At 43.9% G+C, this 23874-nt stretch overlaps 1 protein-coding gene across 1 annotated transcript in view; it reads left to right on the top strand.

Annotated features, from left to right (window-relative positions):
* The window catches only part of LOC144783294 (uncharacterized), a 688842-nt gene that overhangs the window by 381429 nt on the left and 283539 nt on the right, over positions 1-23874 (top strand). Inside the window, exon 9 of the mRNA XM_078662344.1 lies at positions 20108-20223. Within this exon, the coding sequence (XP_078518470.1) occupies positions 20108-20223 (116 nt within the window). The remainder of the gene's footprint in view (positions 1-20107; positions 20224-23874) is intronic.

A 23874-nucleotide genomic window follows, 5' to 3' on the forward strand; every position in this document is an offset into this window, starting at 1 on the left:
ATAGCCCAGGACAATACGGCAGCGCAACTTATTACGCCTAATTTGAGTAGGGATAGTGACTTGCGTCAAGCTGCTCCATTGTATAGTGAAGTGTCCAAGGGCAGGAAAGGGTTGCCGCATGCTCCTAACATTAAAGACGCCAAACAAAAAATCGTAGGCTCAGGGGAAAGACTGCCAAGAGAAAGGAGTGGCGAGTCCCAACTAAGCAGTAGGCATAGCACCAATCCTAGCACACCTAAGCAAACCAACAGTAAAATTGCCATGGTAGCAAGAAGAGACCATCAGAATGCAGCCAAGTTGATTAGTGTACTTAAAGTTTACATGGTGAATGTCCCGAAACAGGGCCCAGGAAAGGATTTAGAATCAAGTGATTCCCTAATAAACAAGGCTATTGACTGGATTAGGCATACCAGGGCCTGTCGCTCTGTGATCAGAGAAGATATTGGCAGGGCAAATAGGTTAACACACCAAGGGGAGAAACATGATTGCATTGAATTGACTCGTAAGCAGGCGGATCTGGCCGAAAATCTAGTATTATTGGAGTTTAGAAGTTGTTCTCCAGATTATTCTGCTATACAACTTAGATCCTCACCCCCCAACACTGGCCCGTTAGACCAACAAAGTGGATATCAGAAAATGAAAAGGGCTGTTCGGGCCTAGCATTTAATGATTGACTAGTGGGGCTAGGTGACTATTTAGATGTATCTAAGGGTAATATAGCAGAAAGTTTGAATCAGCATGTAGACCCCAATCTAGGCATTCCTAGTAACCTTAGTAATCCCGCTGCTAAAGGAAGGTTCTCTTCTCTCTAAGCCAGGAAACTGCTCAAAAGGTTTAAATTTGAATGAGAAATCTAATCTCCCTGACGGTTCGGAAAAGCCGGGTTCAATCCTATCATGGAATGTTGCAGGATTGAACATAAAAATTTCAATTCCAGAATGGACCACGTTTATTAACCTGCATAACATCTGCCTATTTCAAGAAACAAGGCTTCTTGAATCGCAATTCTTTGCGGAGTATTTCAATTTTAGTATACCCGCGGAAAAGGGCGAAAAAGGGCGACCCTCAGGGGGATTGGACATGTGGATAAAACAAGATCTAGAAGTTAGTGTAAAGACACTTCCATCAAACCACAGTGATATTCAGATTGTAATCCTTAAACAAAGGCAGTCTAAATCCGTGGACATCTATAATGTATACGCGAGGAGTACGGGGGGAAAGAAATCGGAGACCATTGCTGCCCCATGCAATCACATATAATTGTAGCGGGTGATTTTAATACAACATTTGAGCCATTGTTACGTGGTGACTGGAATTTTACAGATGAAGAAGATACGCAATGGGGTATTCCAAAATTAGAACTTGAGCCAAAAAGAGGTGGACTGGGGTGGTAACACAGATCAATTCAATTTGTTTAAATAAAGGGTTGAGGGCAACCAATGGCAGGACTGTGCAGGACAAGATGGGTGCTAGCACCTATAAGAGTGGGCTACGTAAAAGCAGGATAGATTATATTTTAGTGAGTCTTCGGTTGTGGATCCATTTAGAGGATATGTCGGTTGTTGATCGCTTGGAGAGCGACCATAACCCCCTATGCATGCTTCTGTCTTACTGGAAGGCGTCTAATTTTGGCAGTGGATCTAATGAACTGTCCTCCCCAAGTATAGTTCTTACAAATGACATGCGCCATTTAAAATGGGCACAACTGGTAGAACATCAAGAGAATTTAGATTTTATTTCAAGCAAGCTAGTGCATGCGACAAATGAGATGGGGACTACCATTAGTAGTGGCTTAGAATTGGAGTCTTGTACCAGGGTCCATGAAATATTTTTCCAGCAGCTAAAAAGTATGTTTGTTAGACCACCCAAGACAAGCAAGGCCCTGATTAACAATTCACCACGCTGGTATACTAAAGAATGTAGACAAGCACATTATGATTTGGGCCAGGCTATAAAGCTAGGACCTAATAGTGCTGTACGCTCTGCAAGGACAGCCTATGAAAATGTAATGTACAAATCAAAACATGCCTGGGATCAAAAGAGGCGGCAAGAGCTTAAGGAAGCTATGCCCCTAAGATTTCTAAATGCTTTTGGAGCATATTTAAGTGGGGTTGTGGTGGGCAACCAGAAAAGCCACAAAACTGGGTAGCCCAGGATGACTGGGTGACTTACTTTAAACCCCAATACGCAAGAAGTGAGGAACCAAGTATAAGCGCTGAACTTACATATATACCCTTTTTAGAAGAGGCATTTAACATCAGGGATGTAAACCTTGCCCTAGAATCCGTGGTTGTAGGTAGGGCGCCGTGTATAGACAGCGTCCCAGCAGATATTTTCTTGCATTATTTGGAATCATGGGGAAGGTATATTTTGCTACTAGTAAATGCAGTAGCAAAAGGAGCACCTATCCCAGAATCATGGAACGGTGTGGAAATTATACCAGTTTTTAAAAAGGGGGACAAGTCACTCCCCGGTAATTAGCGCCCGATCAGTCTGATAGACACAATGCAAAAGATGTTAGGCAGACTGATCTTAAATAAAATACAGGAATGGGAGCGAGAGCAAAACATCCTATCGCATCTCCAGGCAGGGTGCAGGGCTTGTATTAGTACTGTCGACCAAGTATTGCACTTTGCAATGCTTCATTGGAAGACAGTACAACTGGATGGGGTAGTTTATATGCTAATAACAACAATGGAGGAGTACCCCCTGTGCAACAGTACAGAGAAAAGCCTCTGTTGTTTAGAGCTTAGTGCTCGGGTTAGCACAATGTGCCCCAACCTGTTACTGGACAGTGAATGTCCTTTTTGAAGACCCCTCACTCTCCAACCTAGTTGGAGACATGCTTCATCATCTGGGTTCCACCCCGTAGGCCGAATGCCCGCAGGGTGTGCTGCGATACCTGACTACAGTGGAGCGGGTTTTTTTCTTTTATATGTGCATAAGATTTACAGTGAAAATGTATTAAAAAGGGTGCCAAAACTACTCACTACAAGACTTTATTCTTGAGTGCTTGGACCCCTGGATAAAAACAGTGTGGCACCTGTGCCTAATTAGGTAGGCTTCGGTGTCTCAAGAAGTGTACTGGTTTAAAAATAGCATAGTGTGCTATGTGAAAAAGAAAAAGAAAATAGGGTCTACATGTTTCAACCAAAATATAAGTGTAAGGTTTTCATCAGGACCGCGCTGATTGAACTGGGTGGTCCGCACACGCTAAGGTGCGCCCTAGCCCTCGCTCAATATTCAAGATCGCAAAAATGTGATCAGGTGTAAAAAGGTGTGTCTCTTCCTCATTCAGGAAAAAACCTGTAATAGAAAGTGGGGGACAGGGTTGGGATAACGTACAACGGTGAACAAACAGGGTTGAACACCTAACATCCATTGTGCCTATCATGGTGGCCTTGGATAGGAAACTACATGGGATACCCATGCTCAAGTGTCGCATAAATCGAGGTGTCGCATTAATACGATCAAAATGTGCTCCAGTGCATTACCGGAACGAGACTAGGTATATTAACGCCCAGCGCCGTGATGAGGTGTCCGTCTGGCAAGGCGGCTGGGTATCTGAACGATGCAGATAGGTGTTTGGAGAGTGATCGCACACATGCTGCGAAATGCTGGGAGGATATAACCTATACTGATTCCAGGCTATACCCGCGTGGGCGGATAAGTGGAAGCTAGCCACCGGCACCCTAATGGCCACAAAAGCGGCAAAAATACATAGCTTACACTTGAAGCGGGTACTACCGGCTTCATGGGCAACCAGGATTCCAAGACGGCAAATGTATGTCACCTACAATGGTTAATGAAAAAAACACACACGCTAAAGTTTGGTGGGTTTTGATCAGTGTGAGAACTTCTTCTCGCATACCAAATACGAGTGCTTACCGAGTTTGGAGACTCGTACACATCCTCGCAATAGAATCACTTACTTGCTTGTTCTGTTCGTCTGGCCTTGAAACCTACTTGGTTACAGGTCTGGATGCCCCGTGGAATGATCGGCGGTATGCCCGGACCGGTAAAGTAAAGTAATCGTTACTTCCTGGTTTCCAGGGGGCGTGTGTCATGTGGGACGGGAAAGCCAATCAGTGGTTGTCCCATGGAGGGGTCGCACTTCATCCCGATCACGTGAGCTCTCTCGTCATGAGAGCGGCTTGCTTGTTACTATGACTACCGCGTTCAAGGCTAGAGCGGGGACAGCAGTAACATCAAGGGCCGCTCCTACCGGCACGTTCATATGCCGATCAAGCGGCGGTATTGAATAAACAGAATGGGAGTCTCTGACAGACTTTCAAGGACAGTGCAGGACTGGACCAGTCATGGAGACCGAATTCGTGTAAAATAAAGCAGTTCTATAAAGCTTATTAGGAGGCTTGTGTGTTGGTTGAGAAACAGAGCCTCAATGAAGGCGTGTATATATAAATCAATAAATACCAAGTCTAGTGACGAGGGACCTAGGTATTACAACACATCTGGACCGATGGTTGTGGACAGGGGAAGGCGATCTTATCCCATCACAGTGTTCCACGGGATATTGTCGTTAAGACCTTTTCTGTGTGTAGAAAGTCTATACACCCACCTCTGTTCTTTTTCGAAAAGACGTTGGTTCAGATTGTTGCCTAGGTTGACCTGCTCAATGACCGTCCATTGTATATCTTCAGGTGTGTGGCCCATTGACAGGTAATGCTCGGTGAGTTTTGTGTTCGCTTTCTTGCACCTGATTGTGCTTCTGTGCTCTCCAATGCGTATTTTGACTTTCCTATTGGTCATCCCTACATAGTGTAGGTTGCAGGGGCATGTTATTAAGTAAACGACATTCTCACTATTGCAGTTGGTATGCCCCCTAATCGTCCAGGTTTTCCCTGTTTCCAGCTGGAGGGTTTTAGTGTTGTCTGTAAAGGGGCACACACTGCAATTTCCACACTTGTAGTGACCTGTCACTTTGGGTAGTCCCCACGCATTGAGAACTGTTTCTTGTTCAGGCACCTCTCGCCTTGGTCTTGTATTGACCACTGCATCTCTGATGCTACGAGCTTTTCTATAGGAAAACAGGGGTTTCTCCCATCTCAAGTTGCCTGTGTTTAGAATAGCCCAGTGCTTCCCTATCACTCTGGAAACTTCATTCGAGATAGTGTTATACGTGGTGACGCACGTCAAAGGGGTTTCTTTCAGTGGTCTGGTATGGTTCTCCAGAAGAGCAGCCTCGGTTGATTGCGTGCTCGTTTTTGGCTCTTATAGAGCATTTTCTCTGGGTATCCACGAGTCCGTAGTTTCTCCGTGAGGTCACTGGCTTGTTGTTTATAATCCTCTAGTTCGCTGCAATTTCTGCGAATTCGCAGGAACTGCCCGTAGGGTAGGTTCTCACGCAATGGCCTCGGGTGAAAACTTTCAAACCGTAATAGATTGTTCTTCACAGTAGGCTTGTAGTGAGTTACTGTAGAAAGTTTGCCGTTGGCTTTTGTTATCGTCAGGTCCAGAAAGACCAGTATATTCGGGTCCTTCTCGTATGTGAACTTCAGATGGTCATCACAGGTGTTGATCCAGTTGAAGAAAGAGACCAAGAATTCCTCTGTCCCTTTCCATATTGTCAGCACATCATCGATATACCTTCTCCATAGTAGAATGTTGCGTGCGTAGGGATTCGTGTCACTGAGGATGTACTTCTCTTCGAAATCATGGACATACAGGCCCGCTACACTAGGAGCGAAGGTGCTGCCCATAGATGTACCCCCTGTCTGAAGGTACATCTTATCCTCAAACTCGTAGTTTATATGCTGCCTTTATTGATCTAAGGGCAGCCTTTGACCTTGTTCCAAGTTCCACCCTGTGGTCAGTTTTAATAGATTTGGGTATGCCCTGTGCTCTTCTTTTACTAATTATGAGACTTCATTAGCATAATTTGGCACAGATTAGATGGGGTTCTCCTGGAAACGTTACCAGACAGTTTCCAGTAGAGAGAGAGGTACGACAGGGCTGCGTTTTAGCTCCCACCCTGTTTTCTTTATATATCAATGAAGTAGCCAAACTAATGATAACAGCCAACATTGACTCCCCAATTTTAGCTGAGGCGAAAGTCCCCATTTTAATGTTTGCAGATGATTGTCTATTTATTTCAAAGACCCCGAGTGGATTGCAGAAAGCACTAGCCATCTTTGAAGACTTCTGCACCACCCGAGGCCTTGAAGTAAATGTTCTAAAATCTAAATTCATGACTTTTAATCAGCATAAATCCTTTAAGGGTAATCTTTTTATGAATAATTTACCACTGGAACAAGTTAGGGCATTTAACTACCTGGGTGTTAATATCCAACATGATTTGCGTTGGAACCAGCAGACCGAGCTGGCCACGCTTAAACATCGCCAACTGGCTGGAGCATTGAGCTCTGAGCATGCTACATCAATAACTAAACCAATTGCTCCTGTTCTCTGAGTCTATGACGCAAAGGTGGTTAGCTCAGCCCTCTATGGCGTAGAGATTTGGGGATTTGAGAACTTAGCTAAAATGACTGTATCCGAAAACAAGTTCTTACGCAATCTTATAAATTTACCCCAGAGTACTCCCATGTGTCCTGTTTTTTATGATCTAGGAATGAGGCCAATTAAATCTATTGCCAATTTGCATCCGGTGTTATACTGGAGGCGCCTGTGGACAACTCCCGAATTAAGAATATTTGCAACAGGCCTTATGGATATTATTAAATGTGATTCTTTCCATAAAATTAAATGGCTATCTGGCATTAGGGTTTTTTTTGGAGAATTAGGAATGCAAGTGCTATGGGAGGATTCCCCTTAGTGCTAGGTTTCCATCTAAAAAGGTTCTCAAGGACAAATATTGGGAGATGGTAACATCAAAAACTTTTAGGACAAGTGCACTACTTTCGCTCACAGGGATTTTTCTTGATTTTAAAGACGCGACCACCTTGGAAGCATACTGGGATGATATAACTAGGCCACTTGATAGAAAGCTCTATTTCCAGCTTAGAATTGGAAGTTTGCCAATCAGAGCATTCACATCTAGGTGGTCCAATGGTGGAACGGTTACCTGTCCCTGTTGTCCAACCCCTATGGAATCAATTACCCACATGTTATTTTGGGTGTTCAGTGTATTCTGCCCCGCGTAGGGCTTGGCTGCGCCCAATGTGTAAGCTATTAGGTATTAGGAGTGGTATGACAGCAGTTAGAATTATTTGTACAAGTACCAATACCTTGGTTTATATATCAGTGGCAAAGTATCTAGGGTGGTCATGGACCCTTAGGAGTAAAATAATTACTGGTTGACCTGGTAAGATCTGGTCATTTAATTATGGTTTTGTAATATAGTGGGTATTTTATATTTCATGAAATTTTCGTATCTGCAATTTTTAATCATTGGATTTTATACTGTATAACAATATAAATGTATTTATAATGTGTGGCTGAAAAATCTTTGATCCTTTTGTGATAAATTGATGTATTCTGCTTTTATGACATTTGTCGAATAAAGCTTGCTTGATGATGATGATGATCTCATTGTCGAGCCCACTGAGTTGCTAGCTATAGTGTTTGTTCCAGTAGGAACGGCCAAAATATGTGAAGTATTTCCTACTGATCCAGGCTTATACAAAGGAACTACAGGACTAACTGTGACAGGAAAGGTCAATACATCTGGAGCATTTACAACAAGTGAATTTGAAGAGGCTGTCAGTCCTGACACTCTACCATCGAATTAGAATTTATAATTTCTGGTGCCATAGGCACATCAAAAGTCTTACCCATAGGTACATGACATGCTTCTTCAGTCTGGGTGACATTGTGTGGAGTTGGACAGCCAACAATAATTCAGTTATAAAATCCTCATTTCGATCACTGTCACTGCCCAGAGCTATATTCTCTATGTCATCTGTTTATTTCTTCTTTTTCTTATCCTTACATCTGCCTTATTCTTCTTCTTCACTTGTTAGTGCAGGATATAGTCTAGCTCCCTCAATCAGATCAGTTCTCCAAGGTTTCTGTCCTACATTCCCATATAGCATCCACACAAGTGCATATGGCTTTCTTAACTCTTCCTTGAAATCTCACTCTGCCTAAGATGAGATGTATGTTCGCCTTGCATTACATGCTTCGTATTGTATAGGTCTAGGAGGTGATTTCATGTCATACAACGTTCTCCTTAAATGCTAAATAATTCTCAAATTAAATGTGCCATAACGAGGAAATGTCAAATGACCATCTTTCTCAGTGATCTTATGTCATTGTTCGAGCCAAGTACATGTATCAAGACCCACGTCTATCGTCATAGTATGACTTGGCATGTCTTCGAGTGGTGCCTCTTCCCCCTTTCTAACAGGCACAGTCACATCTCCCTTCAATAGGCTTTGTAATGCTTTAAAGAATTTTATTTTCAATCGAAATATGAGGTATTCAATAAATGACTTTTGGTTGAAACCAGAAAAGGATTTTTCACCCACAATTCTGTGTTAGGTGATCGCAACCAAAACCAGCGTGTCTCTCTATGGCGTATTCAACCAAAACCATTGTGGCTCTACACCAACTGACCTTTACCAGCGCGCCACTCTGTGAAGTCAATGTCACTCTTCGCAGCAGCTCACCCGCCTTTTCAATTTTCATAAGCGCCTTCTCTAAGCAGTTCACACACAAGAGATAGTTCAGAGCAACACTTTCTGCCCTATTCTGACATTCACTGCAAGTGAAAACTCAACCAGCGGAATTTTACTCGGATTGATACAGTTCTTCCCTGTGCACTGATATCAACTATACCAATCACATTTCACAATCACACAAAGATAACGTCTCTATCTCACTAATGCTGTCAAAAACGTCTCACGACCAGCACACAACACAGCAGACAACTATACCCAGTGGCTTCTACACTGACAAATTAACTTTTAGTCTCACTTTAGCTATCCTGGGATCTTAGGCCACCACTGACCCAATAATCACTTCAACTTTGCTGCATTAGGTGCCACATTCACACATCACCTTAAATCATCTCAGCAGAATACCACATAGCCACTGCAAAATTCCTGCAATCTAAGCATAAGCAATTGCAACGCACAACCCGATTAATATTCACACTCCTCCACTGCTACAATTTGTTTCCAAAACCAATGGAACACAATAAATCCTTTGACCAAACCATTTGGGGTTTGGCCTGGGTTTGGGCAATTTCAGAAGAGGACACCCTAACTCCTTCATGTCAGTGGAAAGCCATCTGACGTGCCACCAGATTTGATCCAGCATTTTTGGCCTACCCTCTTACCTTTAGTCCTCCGATAGACCTTTTATTTTCCGCCTGAGAGGTGAATGAGAGTTAAAATTACATCAGTCAATATCGATTAACAGTGCAACCTATTTGGCTATATAGTAAGGACCAGTAACTATGGTTAAAAAGAAATATACAAATGTGCAATCAAGATTAAGTTCACGGTTCTGAATACTATGCTCTAGAGATACAGACGAGGAAACATAACCTCAGGAAGAAGTAGAGGCAGAGCAATATTATGCAAAAAACATTTCAGTCACAGCAACACGAAAGTTTAATATTACAATGTGATGCTCATAGGTGAGTCTCAGGTTTTCTCGCTTATACATTGGTAAAACTAAACCACCTAAATCAGAGATCCCCAGTTAAGAGGTTGGTTCTTGGAATCCTAAAGAATCTAAACAAATCAGGGGTTTTCCATAAAGGAAATTAAAACACGGTAAGGAAAAAATGAGTAGGATGGTGTCGGCATATCAGAAGCTGGTCAAAAGTCTTCTTGGCTCAGGTAATAAGTGTTAGCCTAAGCCACACTCAGCAACGAATCAAAGAAAGCATAGAGGTCTGGACCTCTCAAGTCTAAAAGGTAAGTGTGGTAGCTTCAGACAGTGTAGACGCTAATTATTCACACAACAAACATTCAGGTAACACTCCTCTGTATGCATCATCAGGGGTCCATTGTTTTCTTACATTCTCACGTTGCAGACTGCAACATTCGCAAAGTATTTTACAATGGACATGGGAACAACATTGTCTTCTCACACACAGGCCAGGTTGTAACATTGATGAATAGGTCTTTCAGTTCACACTATGGCTCCCCATGTTCTTTTGTCAAGGTCTTCTTCTTCCCAGGCTCTCTCCTTCTATCACTAGTACTTGTATCTATTCTCAACTAACAATGCATGTGAATACCTGCAAGAAATGTCATGTTAGCAGCAACTGGAAAACAATATTTTATGCAGCTTGGTAAACAGGCCTATTAATAACAACTTAAAGTATTAACTCCATGGTGCACATTTAATGCGGGTGCACATTTAAACACAAATGAAAATGAATGGTCAGTACAATAGATTCATATTACATAAGCCATAAGCCGTACAGTAAAATCTTAAATGTATACATATAAGTTTGTGTAGTAACTACACTTTTTAATACAATATATGAAACATTAGTGCAGACATTACATAAATGTATTTGTTTCTACGGTAAAGGACTTCATAACATGAGGATGGTTTTATTTCTATTCAGCATCTAAATAATAAATGTCATTCAATGTATGAAGGCACACTTCTGTAAATTGAATTAATCTTTATAGTGAATGCATGTCTACTAAGTAAGATGGTTCACTAATATGTCAGTTAGTACAGCAGTGACGGCTTCAAATATAAAAATATGGTGAGCGGCTACAACTATAAAAATATGGTGAGGCACAAAGGCACCAAACTCACCATATTTACTGCTTCCCCAGGTGCGCCTCTTCTCTCTTCCATATCATGGTCCTCGAACAGGAAAAGGAAGAACTTCCTGCCTGCTCGGGGAACAACAAAACACAATCCTGGAGCATGAGAGCAACTCCAGGATTGGTGGGAGCAGGCTAACTCAGCACTCATTTTGAGGCTTGGGGCCTGTGCCACCAATCCCGTGGCTGTTGCACCACCATGGTGTTGCTGGGTGGACACTGTGCATGTCGGCTGGCTGTAGTAAACCAGCTGGCCATCTCGACTTGCGCACTGCTGGGGTAGCTGTAGTCCTGCAATTGCAGAATTCAGCCCCGCCCCCGCACTCACACTGCGCTTTTAAATAAAATGGCATTGATGTGCAATTTTACTTTTTTGTGTGTGGCTGCACTTGCAGCAGGTAAGGAGACACTCTAGAGGAGGAGCCGCCCCTGTAATACAGTTTACAGCTCACATTAGGAGTAAATTTGCTAATCCTACAGCAAGTGCACTTTGGAAATATTGTTAAGTGCAACACTTATTGTATAGCATTAGACCAAACAAGAAACATTTGCTAAGTGCACATTCATATCATGTATCTGTTATGAAATTGTGATGTATTTGTGACGTGTAAAGAATGGGCAAAATTGTGCTGCATCAGAAGCAAAATAGAATTATGTACGCTGTAAATTGCATCAATAAACATACAACATGGTGCTTGTGATGTCCACATACGTTCGGTAATTGCCCCATTTGCCTACAAGTTGTAATTACAAGACCATGAACATCCCGATGCAATTCTGGTACCCACTGATTGGCAAAGGCTGGAATTCAGTTTGCAGAGACATTACCATTATATCGTAGGACTGGGCAAAATGACCTAATTTCACTAACCAGAATTCTTGCCTGAGTTTATGTTTACAAGGAGATGTGTTTGCAAGACAAAACCACACTCCTTGAGGCTTTAATGTGGACTATTTTGCAGCTATCATTTTCACCAGCACTAGTTCATCCAATCCAAGTTTTGGACTTTACTCTTAAGTGATGCTGCACCAGTGCACCCTTCAAACCAAGCTGTGAAGACTACTCGAATGCTCTTCTCAACACCACTCAGGCACAATGGCGCAGAGTCATTCCAACGCGCTTGTGCCCACCAACAACCACCCCATCTCGCCCATTCGCTCTCCCTTTCTGGAAATATTCTTTAACCTTTTGACAACAGTCTGCTTAACGGATGGTAAAACTCAAACTTTGAAATTCCCAAGCCTCACCCTCCCTTTTAGGGGTATCCCACGGCCCATACTTTCAGTACCTAAAGAACGTTGTAGAATGTTGGAGAGTTCATGGAAGGAGGGTATACTATTTCAACTGCCAGAGGTATGGTTGTTTATGCTCTGCCTGGCTTGGGTCCCCATTCTGAGTGTCTGGGTATTTGGGGAAGCAACGTCGATACAAGGAGAAGTATTACATCTTCATTCTGAATAGTAATCCTAAAAATGGGGGGTAATGTAGTAATGCCATGTTTCCCCGAGTTCAGAGCTGTAAACTCGAAATATTATGCACAACGTTTTACAGGTTTTGACTTTGACTTTGAATAAACTTTATTCGGTTCACATAAAAGTTACATTTCATCGATAAAAATAAACAGTGCAAATATATATATATATATATATATATATATATATATATATATATATATATATATATATACACACAAGTTATAAAAATACAATTTGTTCCATTTTACATTCATTGATTATAGGGTCAAAGGGCATCACAATATTTACTAATAAAAATTAATTCATATTAATACAGCATCTAAATCCCTTATGGTTCCAAACATTTTCTATATCTTAAGGAGCATTTCAAGAAGCCAACCACAAACGGGATATATTCTGGCTTTAAAAGTTGCAAAAAAAAGAGAGCGGGGCGTACCTGTAAAAAGTTTAGATTTTTTTTAAAGTGAATTTAAAAACAGCCTCTGGGGGGTTTCATAAAAGTAACAAAAGAATACGAAGTGTAGCAAGTCCTGAGGAGACATATTGTCGCAGCCACAGGGTGCTAACACTTGTCCTTTGTGGCCCCCCTTAAGTACAGCTAGTAAAAGATGGAAGTAATCCAACCTAAACCCGATTAGTAAAAAAACGCTCATGCGCTGACAGTGGCCACAAGAGGTATGGCTCCATTGCTAAAGATGTTCTGAGCATCATATGCTTACAGATGCCATTTTTCATAAATTCCGCCTCCTCTCGCTTAGCTTGTTTACGCATTATAAAAGATTCTTTCACAAAAGCCACATCTGCCTTGGTAATACAATCAGGTAGTAAAAAAGATCCGGGCGGCCCAGCTCATTAAAGCACCCCTTTAGATACTTGAGCAATGGTATATCAGTCATGTGGTCCAGGCTCAGGATCTCTTTTAATAGTTTCACTTAAAGAGTTGGCAACCAGGCCAAAGGTCAGGCGCACAGCTGTGGGTAAAACTGTAACAGATCAATGGTAGTAACTGTGAACTCTAAGAGAGAAAGGGACAGGTTACCATACAATCCCCAGAAAACCCTGAATGAAAATCCAGAGTTCGTCACAAATTTACACTGGTATCTCTCTGAGCTCCACGATAATAAACAGCAATGCAAACTTTCGCAAATTAATATAAAGAACAATTCCACTCAAGTGCAGCAGTAATGTCTTTCTTGAAAGAAGATGTATCCGTTGAAGAAAAGTGCCCAGATCCTCAGCTCTAGCCCTTATAGAAAGAGGTCTATTAATGCTGTTCCAAAATCTGGAACTACTGGAAAGAGTCAGGGGATGTAAGAGCTCCCGCCAAGTGTCCTCCTTTAGTTCCCTCTTTCGAAGGGTCAACAACTTTTTATAGTTGGCACGTAAGGTACGGATCTGTGAGTAGTCCCTAGGGGTTACTTTTAGTGCAGCCTTTAGTTCTCTGGCGGCTTCAGAGCATGAAGGGTTAAACCACTTAGGGTCACCAGTAGTCTTGCTTTGTCCTGGAACAGATAACATTGTCCCTACTATAGAAACAATCCCCTTAAAGGCGTTAAGTGTACCTAAGGCTGTAGAATCAGGATTTATACAATAGGAGAATTCTTCCTCACAAGATTCTTGAAGCTTTTTATAGAAGAGGGACGGTGTTACTTGGGTCCATTTAAGGCATCGCCTACCATCAGTTAGCTTCAGTGTTCCCGCTGTTATTACAGAATCCTTCCTTTTCAGTACATTCTCTCCTAAGCACACACACACAGGGTTAAGATCACCGAAGTGCCTTGCTAGGATTGTGTAACCTAATAATTAGATGTAGAAGTTTGTGGAGATCAAAATGTGGTCTCCTTACGAACCACCACTGCGACCTTTAAAGGTCGGTACATTTTGTTTGCTAGATGGGGATACAAAGCTCATAGCTGAAAACAAATCAAAATCATTGAGCTTGTCATTGAGGACATCTCCCTGTAGAGAGTGCTCAAAATGAAAGCCCTGGATCCTTGGGCACCCCAAGTCACACATTTTGGTGGGTCCAGGATCTCCACATGGGTGGACATTAAAGTCACCCACGATCATAAGACTGTTTCTGTAGGGACCACAGTACTGCTTAACAAAGTTGTCCAACTTAATTATCTTACATTCCTCTTCTCTATGTACTGCATTATAGAAGTTAATCAGGCATAGGCTGAGATTTCCTCGTTCAATAACAATTGCCTGAAAATCTCTATGGGAAGTGGAAATGGTCTTAATCCTGCATTTCAGAGACAGAGAGGTGAAAATGACCAGACCGCCCTTTGCTCTCCCACTAGATGCTGCAATTGCAGGAACAAAAAAAGCTTTATACCCCTCCAAAAAGAGGTTACAGTTGGAGACATATAACAGGGAAATTGCTAACAAACTGCACCCATACCGGGTCTGCGAGCTTCTCTGCAATCCCGCTATATTCCATGATAAGACATTATAATCATGGGTCTTAAGAAGATCCTCTAGTGGGGCAATGTTTGTATCCCGATGTGGGGCAATAATAAGAGTTCCTGGCGGCTGTCATTCCATTACCCCTTTGTCTATATAGGTTTCTGGCGGTACTGCACTTATTCTTGCTGTTGGTATATCAGGTGGAGGCTCAATACCCGGCAGAACTGGATCAATGGGCTCAGGTATCTGGACTATCTGATCTAATTGAGCTATGCTCTCACTCAGTCAATCACAATCGTTCAGCCCCGAAAGAGCTGCAAATCCATTCTGTCCCTGATGAAAGGAGAAGAATGAAAGGCTCTCCATGGATTAACCCTTTCCACCCAGTGATTAAGGTTGCCATTCCCACTAGGGTCCATAGGCTTATGAGGCCTTGTATAATATTCAGTGTTCAGATTGTTCTGCCTAAGGTTCTCCACCCTATAAAAGAAACCTAAAGGCAGTATCTGTATACCTTGTTCACTGCATGACAAACCAGCATTGATCTCCATGAAGATTCTCTCAGCAAGTAGGGGGTTACTGAAATTTACCACAACACAATCCCCCTTCTAGTTTTCCTGGAGCCTCTTAACCAAGCAACACGCCGTACCATGATGATGTTATGTACAGGATTTGGTCCTGCAGCTGTGCTGCGAGCCAACCAGTGAGTTACTTTGTTTTTTAGTTGGCCATAATCCTCCTTTGCTCCATCTGGGAGGGGTGGGACGTTACCCAAGATTATCACCATCGGGGTTGATTGAGGTGGTAGATCAATGGTTGGTAGTTTCTGTGGACCAACATTAATTTGATCCTGAGGCATGCCTCCTTTCTTTCCCACATCTTTAACTACTACCGCGGAACTCTCTTCTTCATGAGTTCTGTCTAAAGGTAGACCACCCGGAGTTTTATCATTCCGCCCCCCTGCACTACTGGTAATCAGGTCCATGGGCCTTGGGGCACAATTATTTTGAACACAGGGAGCAACAACGACCCTCTCAGTAGGCACCTTCACGGGATCAGAAGTGGTTGCAGTAGAGGTGGTGGCTGCTGCTATACAATTATTGTGTTGAAAAGATTGTATAATGTTATACTGGTCAGCTATACTATGCTCAATATCATGTAGTTTGGTCATAATTGGGCGTAGTTTATCCTCTAGTATACTGATCAGAGTGGATTTAAACACTTCTATTAGTGAAATATCAGGCACAGGCGGGACTGCCCCACCTGAGGGCAATGGTACAGTAGTTTTAGATTTTTTGCTTGACTGCCCATTTCTTTTCCTTTTCTCTTGGTACTACCAGTGGAGCAGCGTGCCCCCCCCCCCAATTGTTGCAGTGAGTTAGGCTTGCTAGCAGCCTTAGTATTGCTACAGGTATTGATGATCGGGCTTTTTCCCCCACCCGTGCTGCCGGGAGATGGTTGAATAAGTTGAGCAGCCCCCTGCTTAATAATTATAGTAACAACACGAAATAGGGGAGCAGAAATAATGTCCGTCTGAGACTCCAAGATCAGAGAGAGTGCTCCCAAATTTGAGATACCATTCTCCAATCCCTGCATATGAGTGGAGTTCACAGTTTCAATGGTACAATTAGTTGAATGAGCTATTTCCCCCTCCAAAAGCACCACTGAGCCAGCATTTGGGGATCTTGAAAGACATCTGTTTACCAGCTCAATCTCCCTGTCTATCACCGTAGCTGCTCTGGTCAAGAATACGTCCATCGTGGTCACGGTTACTTTAGCATTGCCCAAAACCTCATCCTGGTTTACCTGAGTCTTGCATCACCCCATATTTCTAGCTTAGTTATCAGGGACCTCTAATTATCTAGATCAGGCAATTCCCCCACAATATATAACATATACCAATACAACAATTCTCTCCTTCAAAACACAAGTCACAATTTCAAACTGCAACCAGAAAGTGCTCTAAAGATCTAGCAGCTATAGTTCAAGTTCTCCATGTAAAGGGTCCAGGATCACTAACCAGCTCATTAGGGCTCCTCTGCAGCAATGAAGGGGGGGTGGCCCAGCCCAGCCTTTGCCTGCCACTGACAGGCGTGGACCGGCCCGCCCTTGGCCCGGGCTTCTCCCGCGCTGCGGGAGGGCTGGGCCGGCTTTAAAGGCCTCCGGCGCCCTCCAATGTCGTGCGATGTAGGCGCCTCGTGCAGCCCCCTGGGAGATGTAGGCACGGGGGCTGTAGGAGCGGGTGTTCGAGGGACGTTCCCTTCACGGCGATTGCAGGAAGCAGCAAGAAAGCCTTTTATTAGCCGTTCCCCTCACGGCAATAGCGAGTGGCAGCAGGTAGGTCTGACCAGGAAGAAAAGTGCGTCCCGCGCTACGGGAGGGCCGGCCGGCTTTAAAGGCCTCCAGCGCCCTCCGATGTCGTGCGATGTAGGCACCTCGCGCAGGCCCCTGGGAGATGTAGGCACGGGGGCTGCGGGTGCTCGAGGGCCGTTCCCTTCACGGCGATGGCAGGAAGCAGCAAGTATGCCCTTTATTAGCCGTTCCCCTCACAGCAATAGCGAGTGGCAGCAGGTAGGTCTGACTTGGAAGAAAAGCGCGTCCCGCGGTGCAGAAGGGTCGGGCCGGCTTTAAAGGCCTCCGGCGTCCTCCGATGTCGTGCGATGTAGGCGCCTCGCGCAGCCCCCTGGGAGATGTAGGCACGGGGGCTGTGGGCGCGGGTGCTCGAGGGCCGTTCCCTTCACGGGCGATGGCAGGAAGCAGCAAGAAAGCCCTTTATTAGCCGTTCCCCTCACGGCAATAGCAAGTGGCAGCAGGTAGGTCTGACCAGGAAGAAAAGCGCGTCCCGCGCTACGGGAGGACCGGGCCGGCTTTAAAGGCCTCCGGCGCCCTCCGATGTCATGCGATGTAGGCGCCTTGCGCAGCCCCCTGGGAGATGTAGGCACGGGGGCCGCGGGTGCGGGTGCTCGAGGGCCGTTCCCTTCACGGCGATGGCAGGAAGCAGCAAGTAAGCCCTTTATTAGCCGTTCCCCTCATGGCAATAGTGAGTGGCAGCAGGTAGGTCTGACCAGGAAGAAAAGCAAGGAGGGCCGGGCCGGCTTTAAAGGCCTCCGGCGCCCTCCGATGTCATGGGATGTAGGAGCCTTGCGCAGCCCCCTGGGAGATGTAGGCACGATGGCTGCGGGCGCTGGTGATTGAGGGCCGTTCCCTTCACGGCGATGGCAGGAAGCAGCAAGTAAGCCCTTTATTAGCCATTCCCTTCACGGCAATAGCGAGTGGCAGCAGGTAGGTCTGGCCAGGAAGAAAAGCGTGTCATACTTGGCTTGTCACACTAATGTATGGGAAAGTAGTGATGTAGTTCATAGGTCCCTTTTAACTTTACATGCCATGGCTCTATTGCACAGAGACACAAAAACAGCAGTGTCGGTCCCCAAGAAATGCAGTTGACCACAGAAAAAGAGGCACCATCTCACACGTTTTGCTCTATTCAATCTGCTAGAGAAATGTTTTCAGATGACAAATGTGCATACATACTGGTCATAAGGGAAGTTTACACGGCTCACAGGAATTGAGCCTCAATGCTGTTTTGGCTCATTATGTAAAATCTTTTTTTTCAAATGCTTCTTGCCCTGCATATGTGCAGAGGCAGCAGTGAGCAATCCATTGAGTACTGCCCACTTCTGACAAATGTGTAGGGGGCGGATTTACAATAACTGGCGCATCCCTGCATATTAGCAGGGATGCGCCAGTTATTTTGCGTCATGGCAGAAACCTCTTGCGCCACCATGAATGCGCAACATTTACAATGTGGCGCACCATGGCTCAAGAATAGACAGATGCGTGACGCATCTGATGCCGTAAAGGTGACGCAGTGCTGGAGTTGTGTCGCAGGCGCGACGCAACTCTAGCACTGCTGGGGGCACCCTATACTTGCTGTGCTGCATCACTCCTTATGCCTGCTACAACCAAGCGTAAGGTTTTGATGCAGCAGGGTCTGAAAAATGGATTGTAGATTGCACTCAACCACTTTTCTGAGGCGCTCCTGCACCGAAACGCCCCCTCCCTGCTCTCCCTAGATGCGTCACATTGTAAATACCCCGCAGCATGGCGCTGCCTTTACGCCGCCTCTGAAATGAAATGAAATTAAATGAAAAAGGTTCTTAGTAAAGCGCACTGTGACCAAGCGGCTTCCTGGCGCTAGAGGTGAAAGACTGAGGGAAAGGGGAACCCAGAACTGTTTAACAGGAATAGGCAATGGAGAACAGGTGGGTTTTTAGAGCCTTGCGGAATTGGGAATAAACGGTGATGGATCTGATTGAAAGAGGGAGACTGTTCCAAAAGGAGGGGCCCAAAACAGAAAATCTGGTGCCTCCGGTTTTGGATCTACGGAACCGAGGTACATTAGAGAGGAACTGATAAGCAGAACGAAGGGAACGGTTGGGGGTATAGGGAGTGATGAGGGAATTAATAAAGGCTGGGCCGGTGCGGGCTCGAGCCATGAAGACCAGACAGCCCATCTTAAAGAGAGATCTCTGAGAGATGGGGAGCCAATGAAGTGTTTTCAGAACGGGGGTGATGTGAGAGGACTTTGGGAGGTGAAGAATAAGACGGGCGGCCTGGTTCTGAACAGCCTGTAGGCGGCGAAGTTCATACGCTGGAATGCCCACGTACAGGCTGTTCCCGTAGTCAAGACGGGAGAGAATCATGGCCAAGATAATGAGCTTAAGGGCATCAGAAGAGAAGAAACGGGACACCTTTCGGATGATTCGGAGGGAGAGGAAACAGGAGGAGACAACCGAGCTGATCTGGGCATGCATAGAGAGGTCCCAGGTCCACAGAAGTGACGCAACGGCGGCGCAAAAGTGACGTACGGGCCTGTAAATCTGCCCCTAGATTCTTGGGATCAGGGGCAGTAGTGAAGAGGCTGTCAGGGAGCAAGGCATGCCCATGTGGCAGAGGGGTGCATTTCATGTTGTGCTTGTCAGAGAGGGGGGCAGGCAGATGCCAAACTGCACTTTGACCATAGCCCCACCCTGACCCACACTTCATATTACTGGTCAGAATTTCTGGTTGGTAAACTCATGCCATTGTTCCTGCACATGGTGGCCCTAGTTGTGGGAACATCAGGGCACTTGTGATCCAAGGGAGTAGTTTCTCACCAGAGGATATCACACGGTGTGACCAGTAATCATACCAATGGAAGGTTTCGTTCCAACTCATTTGGAAAACTCTACAGGAGCCTAATACAGTAGGGAGACGGGGTGGCTTTTACAAAGGTGTAAAGAGCACTTGTTTGCGTGTGCTGTACTGCTATTATTCTACAGTAACCCAGTTGTTGTTCTCTACCACTAAGAAGCTTCCCAAAAACGTTGTATTTGCCATAACATCAGAAAATATCTGAATTCGAAAATAGGTTTTGGCACATCATTATTTCTTTCAATAGCACACCTAAAAGTATTTTTGAATGGTTGGCACTCTAACATGAAAAACATATCCTACTTTTACAGAAACGATAGATGCACGCATTAACGTGGTGGTAAAGATCAATGAAGACTTCAATGCCAACCTGCTCAACAAAAACAGCGAGGAATACAGGATCTTTGTCCGAGACTTTAAGACTGTGGTAAGAATGGAATAATTTTGTACATGAAATGTGCTCATTTCTTGGTGTGGGAAATTAGGTTTTTGATTGAGGGGATGAAGGCCCTTCTCGAGCAACAACCACAATCCCTGTAAGGGGTAAACTACAAAGGTCACTAAATTAACCTGTGCTTAACCCTTTGGTAGCTTGGAATGAAATAAATCAGGTTTAACTGAGAGGCAATTTGTAAAGTATTAATCCAGCACACAAGTAGTAATAAAGTGAAAACACAAAACACAAAAGATCCCAAAAGAGTACAGTATAATGAATAAAATGGTACGAGAATAACAAACATCCAATCAGTAGAACTCGAGATATGTAAGTTTAAAGTACATTTTGCACTTGCAAACACAAAGCACCACTTGTGGGCATTAGGTCATGCTAGACAAAGGGAAAGTCACAAGTTCAGGCCGACTGTAATAGAGCATGGTCCAGATAAACAGACCAGGTTAGTACAGCTGAAAAAACATACCTTCTCAAAGTCCAGCATGAACAGTTCAAAGCATCAGGGCTTCACAGAAGTAGTTAAACTGATGCTAGCCAAGGGTCCAGGCCCTGGGGAAGCACCTCTTAGAAATCAGGAACTCAATCCTGGCAGAGGCCAACAATATTCAGGCAGGTCAAGTAGCTGGTCCAGGCACGTCCACCTGCATTTCCAGGCAGAGCCGGTTGCAGCAGCTAGGCTGGGAATTTGTAGGGAGGCCTTTGAAGCTTGTTGTGTCCCTGTAGATCAGAGCAGGAGGTTGGCCAACTGGCCCTTGGGGTCACTCAGGTTAGCCTAAGATGAAGTAAGCAGGTTGAGTCTTTCTCAACAAGTAGGACAGGCCTCAAGCAACAGTGTAGTCTTCTGGGGGATCAACGCAGAGTCTCAAGCACAAGGGCAGTACTCTGCTAGCAGGAGGACAGTGATCTAGGGAACAAGGCAGGCCTCAAGCAGCAGGTCATTCCTCTGGTAAAATAGGGCAAAACGTCTTCTGTAATAACCACAGGTCCCAGAATGTACTGAAGTGTTGGTCTCAGGGTCCAATATTTGTACCTGGTGCCATCCTTTGAAGTGGGAGAATATTCTAAACTACCCCCACATCAGATTCTAGAAATTTCCTTCCTGCCCCTGCCCAGGCTCCAAGTGGTCTAGGGTGACAATCGGCCGGTGTCAAGTTCTTTTGTGAGTGTGCTGGAGGCAGCCCTTTGAATTATAAGTAAAGCAAGGAACAGCTCTGCCCTATCCTTCCTGGCAGGATGGCCCATCCTGTCACTACCTAATCCCCCTTTGTTGTACTGTCTGGAAGGAATACACAAAAGCCAACTGCCAACTATTCACAGTCATGTGACTAAGGCCACATGCTACAAGCACCGAATGGTTAGGACAAGAAAATGCAATTTCTACCAGAGGCATTTACAGAATTCTGTCTTAAAATCCAACTTAACCATTAAAGAGGATTTTAAATGACAATTATTTTAAGACCTAATATGATATTTATACCTGTCACAATCATACGTTAGCCCTTATTAAATGTATTAAGGTAACCTGATTCTTTGGGAGAGATAGGCCTCCGAGTAATTTAAAACGAATTTGAGAGTTTTTTTACTACTAAGACATTTAAATACTGGGATCCTCAACTGGTTACTAATGGCGAACTGCCTTGTGAAGGTACTTCATTTCCCTGGGAACATGTCATGCAAATGAGGTTTTACTTCCTCTGTACAGCTGGTTCTTACCACCAATTAGGGATTACCGAGTCATATTCAAAGGTAATACACCTCCAAAACTTAGACCAGAAGTATACTATTGTGCTGTTCTTGTGGTGTGCATCAGAGAATCTCTCTGAGATTTGCCAGGGTACTGAGATTTCTTGGGGGAGTGGATCTCATTTGCAAATGGCTGTTAGGCAGCTGAGCAGTAAATAGACAGGGGGAAGAGCAAAAGAGTACTCAAACTAATGTCATCACTCCTAGATTCAGGGTAATTACTATACGGACACTTCTCTGCTCAGGATTTTCTGCCAGAGAACAGATCTATCGCACCCTAAGAAAGGCAGCGGATTTTATGTGATTTTATCTCATATATTAATTATCTTGTGTACATATTCAGGAAATGTATTGTGATCTGATAAACAGGCAGGAGGGGGAATTATGTCACAATATTGTACTTCTTCACCTTAATGATTTCCCTCTCAAATGATTTGTGGTGTTCATTTACGGATGAACTAATTGAATGGAAATGTTTTCTATTGACAGTATAAATTCCATCATGTCTTTACACTCTCAAAAGGAGTAGAGCAAAACAGTTTCAGGATTTTGTTCTGTATTTTAAGTAGATGCCATGGTATGTTATGTTGAATTTGTAGAATGCCAATTAAGCACCAATATGTCCTCCAGGACATAGAAACCAAGGAAGGTGTACACAAGTTAGCGTATGCAAACACAAATCAGAACGGGGAGAGTAAATAGATCTCAATAGCAGTTTTGTTTGAATCATATTTATCAGGATTATTGCAATTATGTAGCTACATAGAGCATTGGAAATATGTGGATACATAGAGCATTGCAAAGAAAAAGCTCACTTGATAATGTAAGGGAAGAGTGATACAACAGAAATTCCATTCAACGCTCTATCATGCAGAAGCTGCCCCCACCTCCCAGAGGAACCTGTCTCAGGAATCCTGCTGCCAAACCTCAAAACTACTCAACCAAGCCTCTGGATTTGTGTCCACTCTACAGATTCATGAGTGTGTGAATGCAGTCACAACAAATTGTTCTCATTTTCTTCGGCTATTTGAATGGTGCCCATGCCCATAAGCAATTGTCTCCTTTATCAAATTCTTAGAGTTCTTTTTCTTTTTCCTGGGTAGGCCATAGTGGTATTGTTTAGAATATTGCAACCAAAATATTGTCTGACATAAATCTCATGCCCTAAATATCATATGCAAAAGGTTCACCTCAATTGACTTTATAATATAAAATCTTCACCCAACGTGGTGGTATTTTTGAGGACATGATTTAGGACATAATATTTCTGACACACAATATTTCTGATAACAATATTCTGACTTACTACACATCAGGGTATGAGAACCCCTCTGTATTGAGTACCTCTGGTTTTAGCTGACACTTGGATCACAGCTTTTTTGGGACGCCTGAGTCCCCCAGGATATTTCCTGCTCCCAGACCCCCCCCCCCATGAATATTTAATGGCAAATGATGAATCTTGTGGGCTCCTAGCCTTATTTCACTGATAGGCCTTTTCAAGAAATGGAGCACAAGTTCACTTAATACTGTCTATTAATGAGATTTGTGGAATGCTTAAAAATATACATACAGCTGGCTTCGGTTATCAACCATTGAAGTATTATTTTCTTAGATCGTGCTATTGGCTGTTCGAGGCAACATTCCACCTAGTATGAAGCGCTTGCATTGCATTGCATGACAGATTACTTTACATCTATAATCTACACTCAGAAATAGCTACAGTATGCCTTTCCTGTCTGGCAGATGTTCCGTTATTAATTCTGCAAAATATATGTACAGTGAGATTTAAGTCTCCCTGACCCCCAAGAGGTGTATTGCTCTTTCACCTCATGGCATTGGCTGTTTCGTGCATTCATTGCCGTAAAAGTATTGTTTTGGGATTTT

Source organism: Lissotriton helveticus, chromosome 9 (assembly GCF_964261635.1).
Source record: "Lissotriton helveticus chromosome 9, aLisHel1.1, whole genome shotgun sequence".
Lineage (NCBI taxonomy): Eukaryota > Metazoa > Chordata > Amphibia > Caudata > Salamandridae > Lissotriton > Lissotriton helveticus.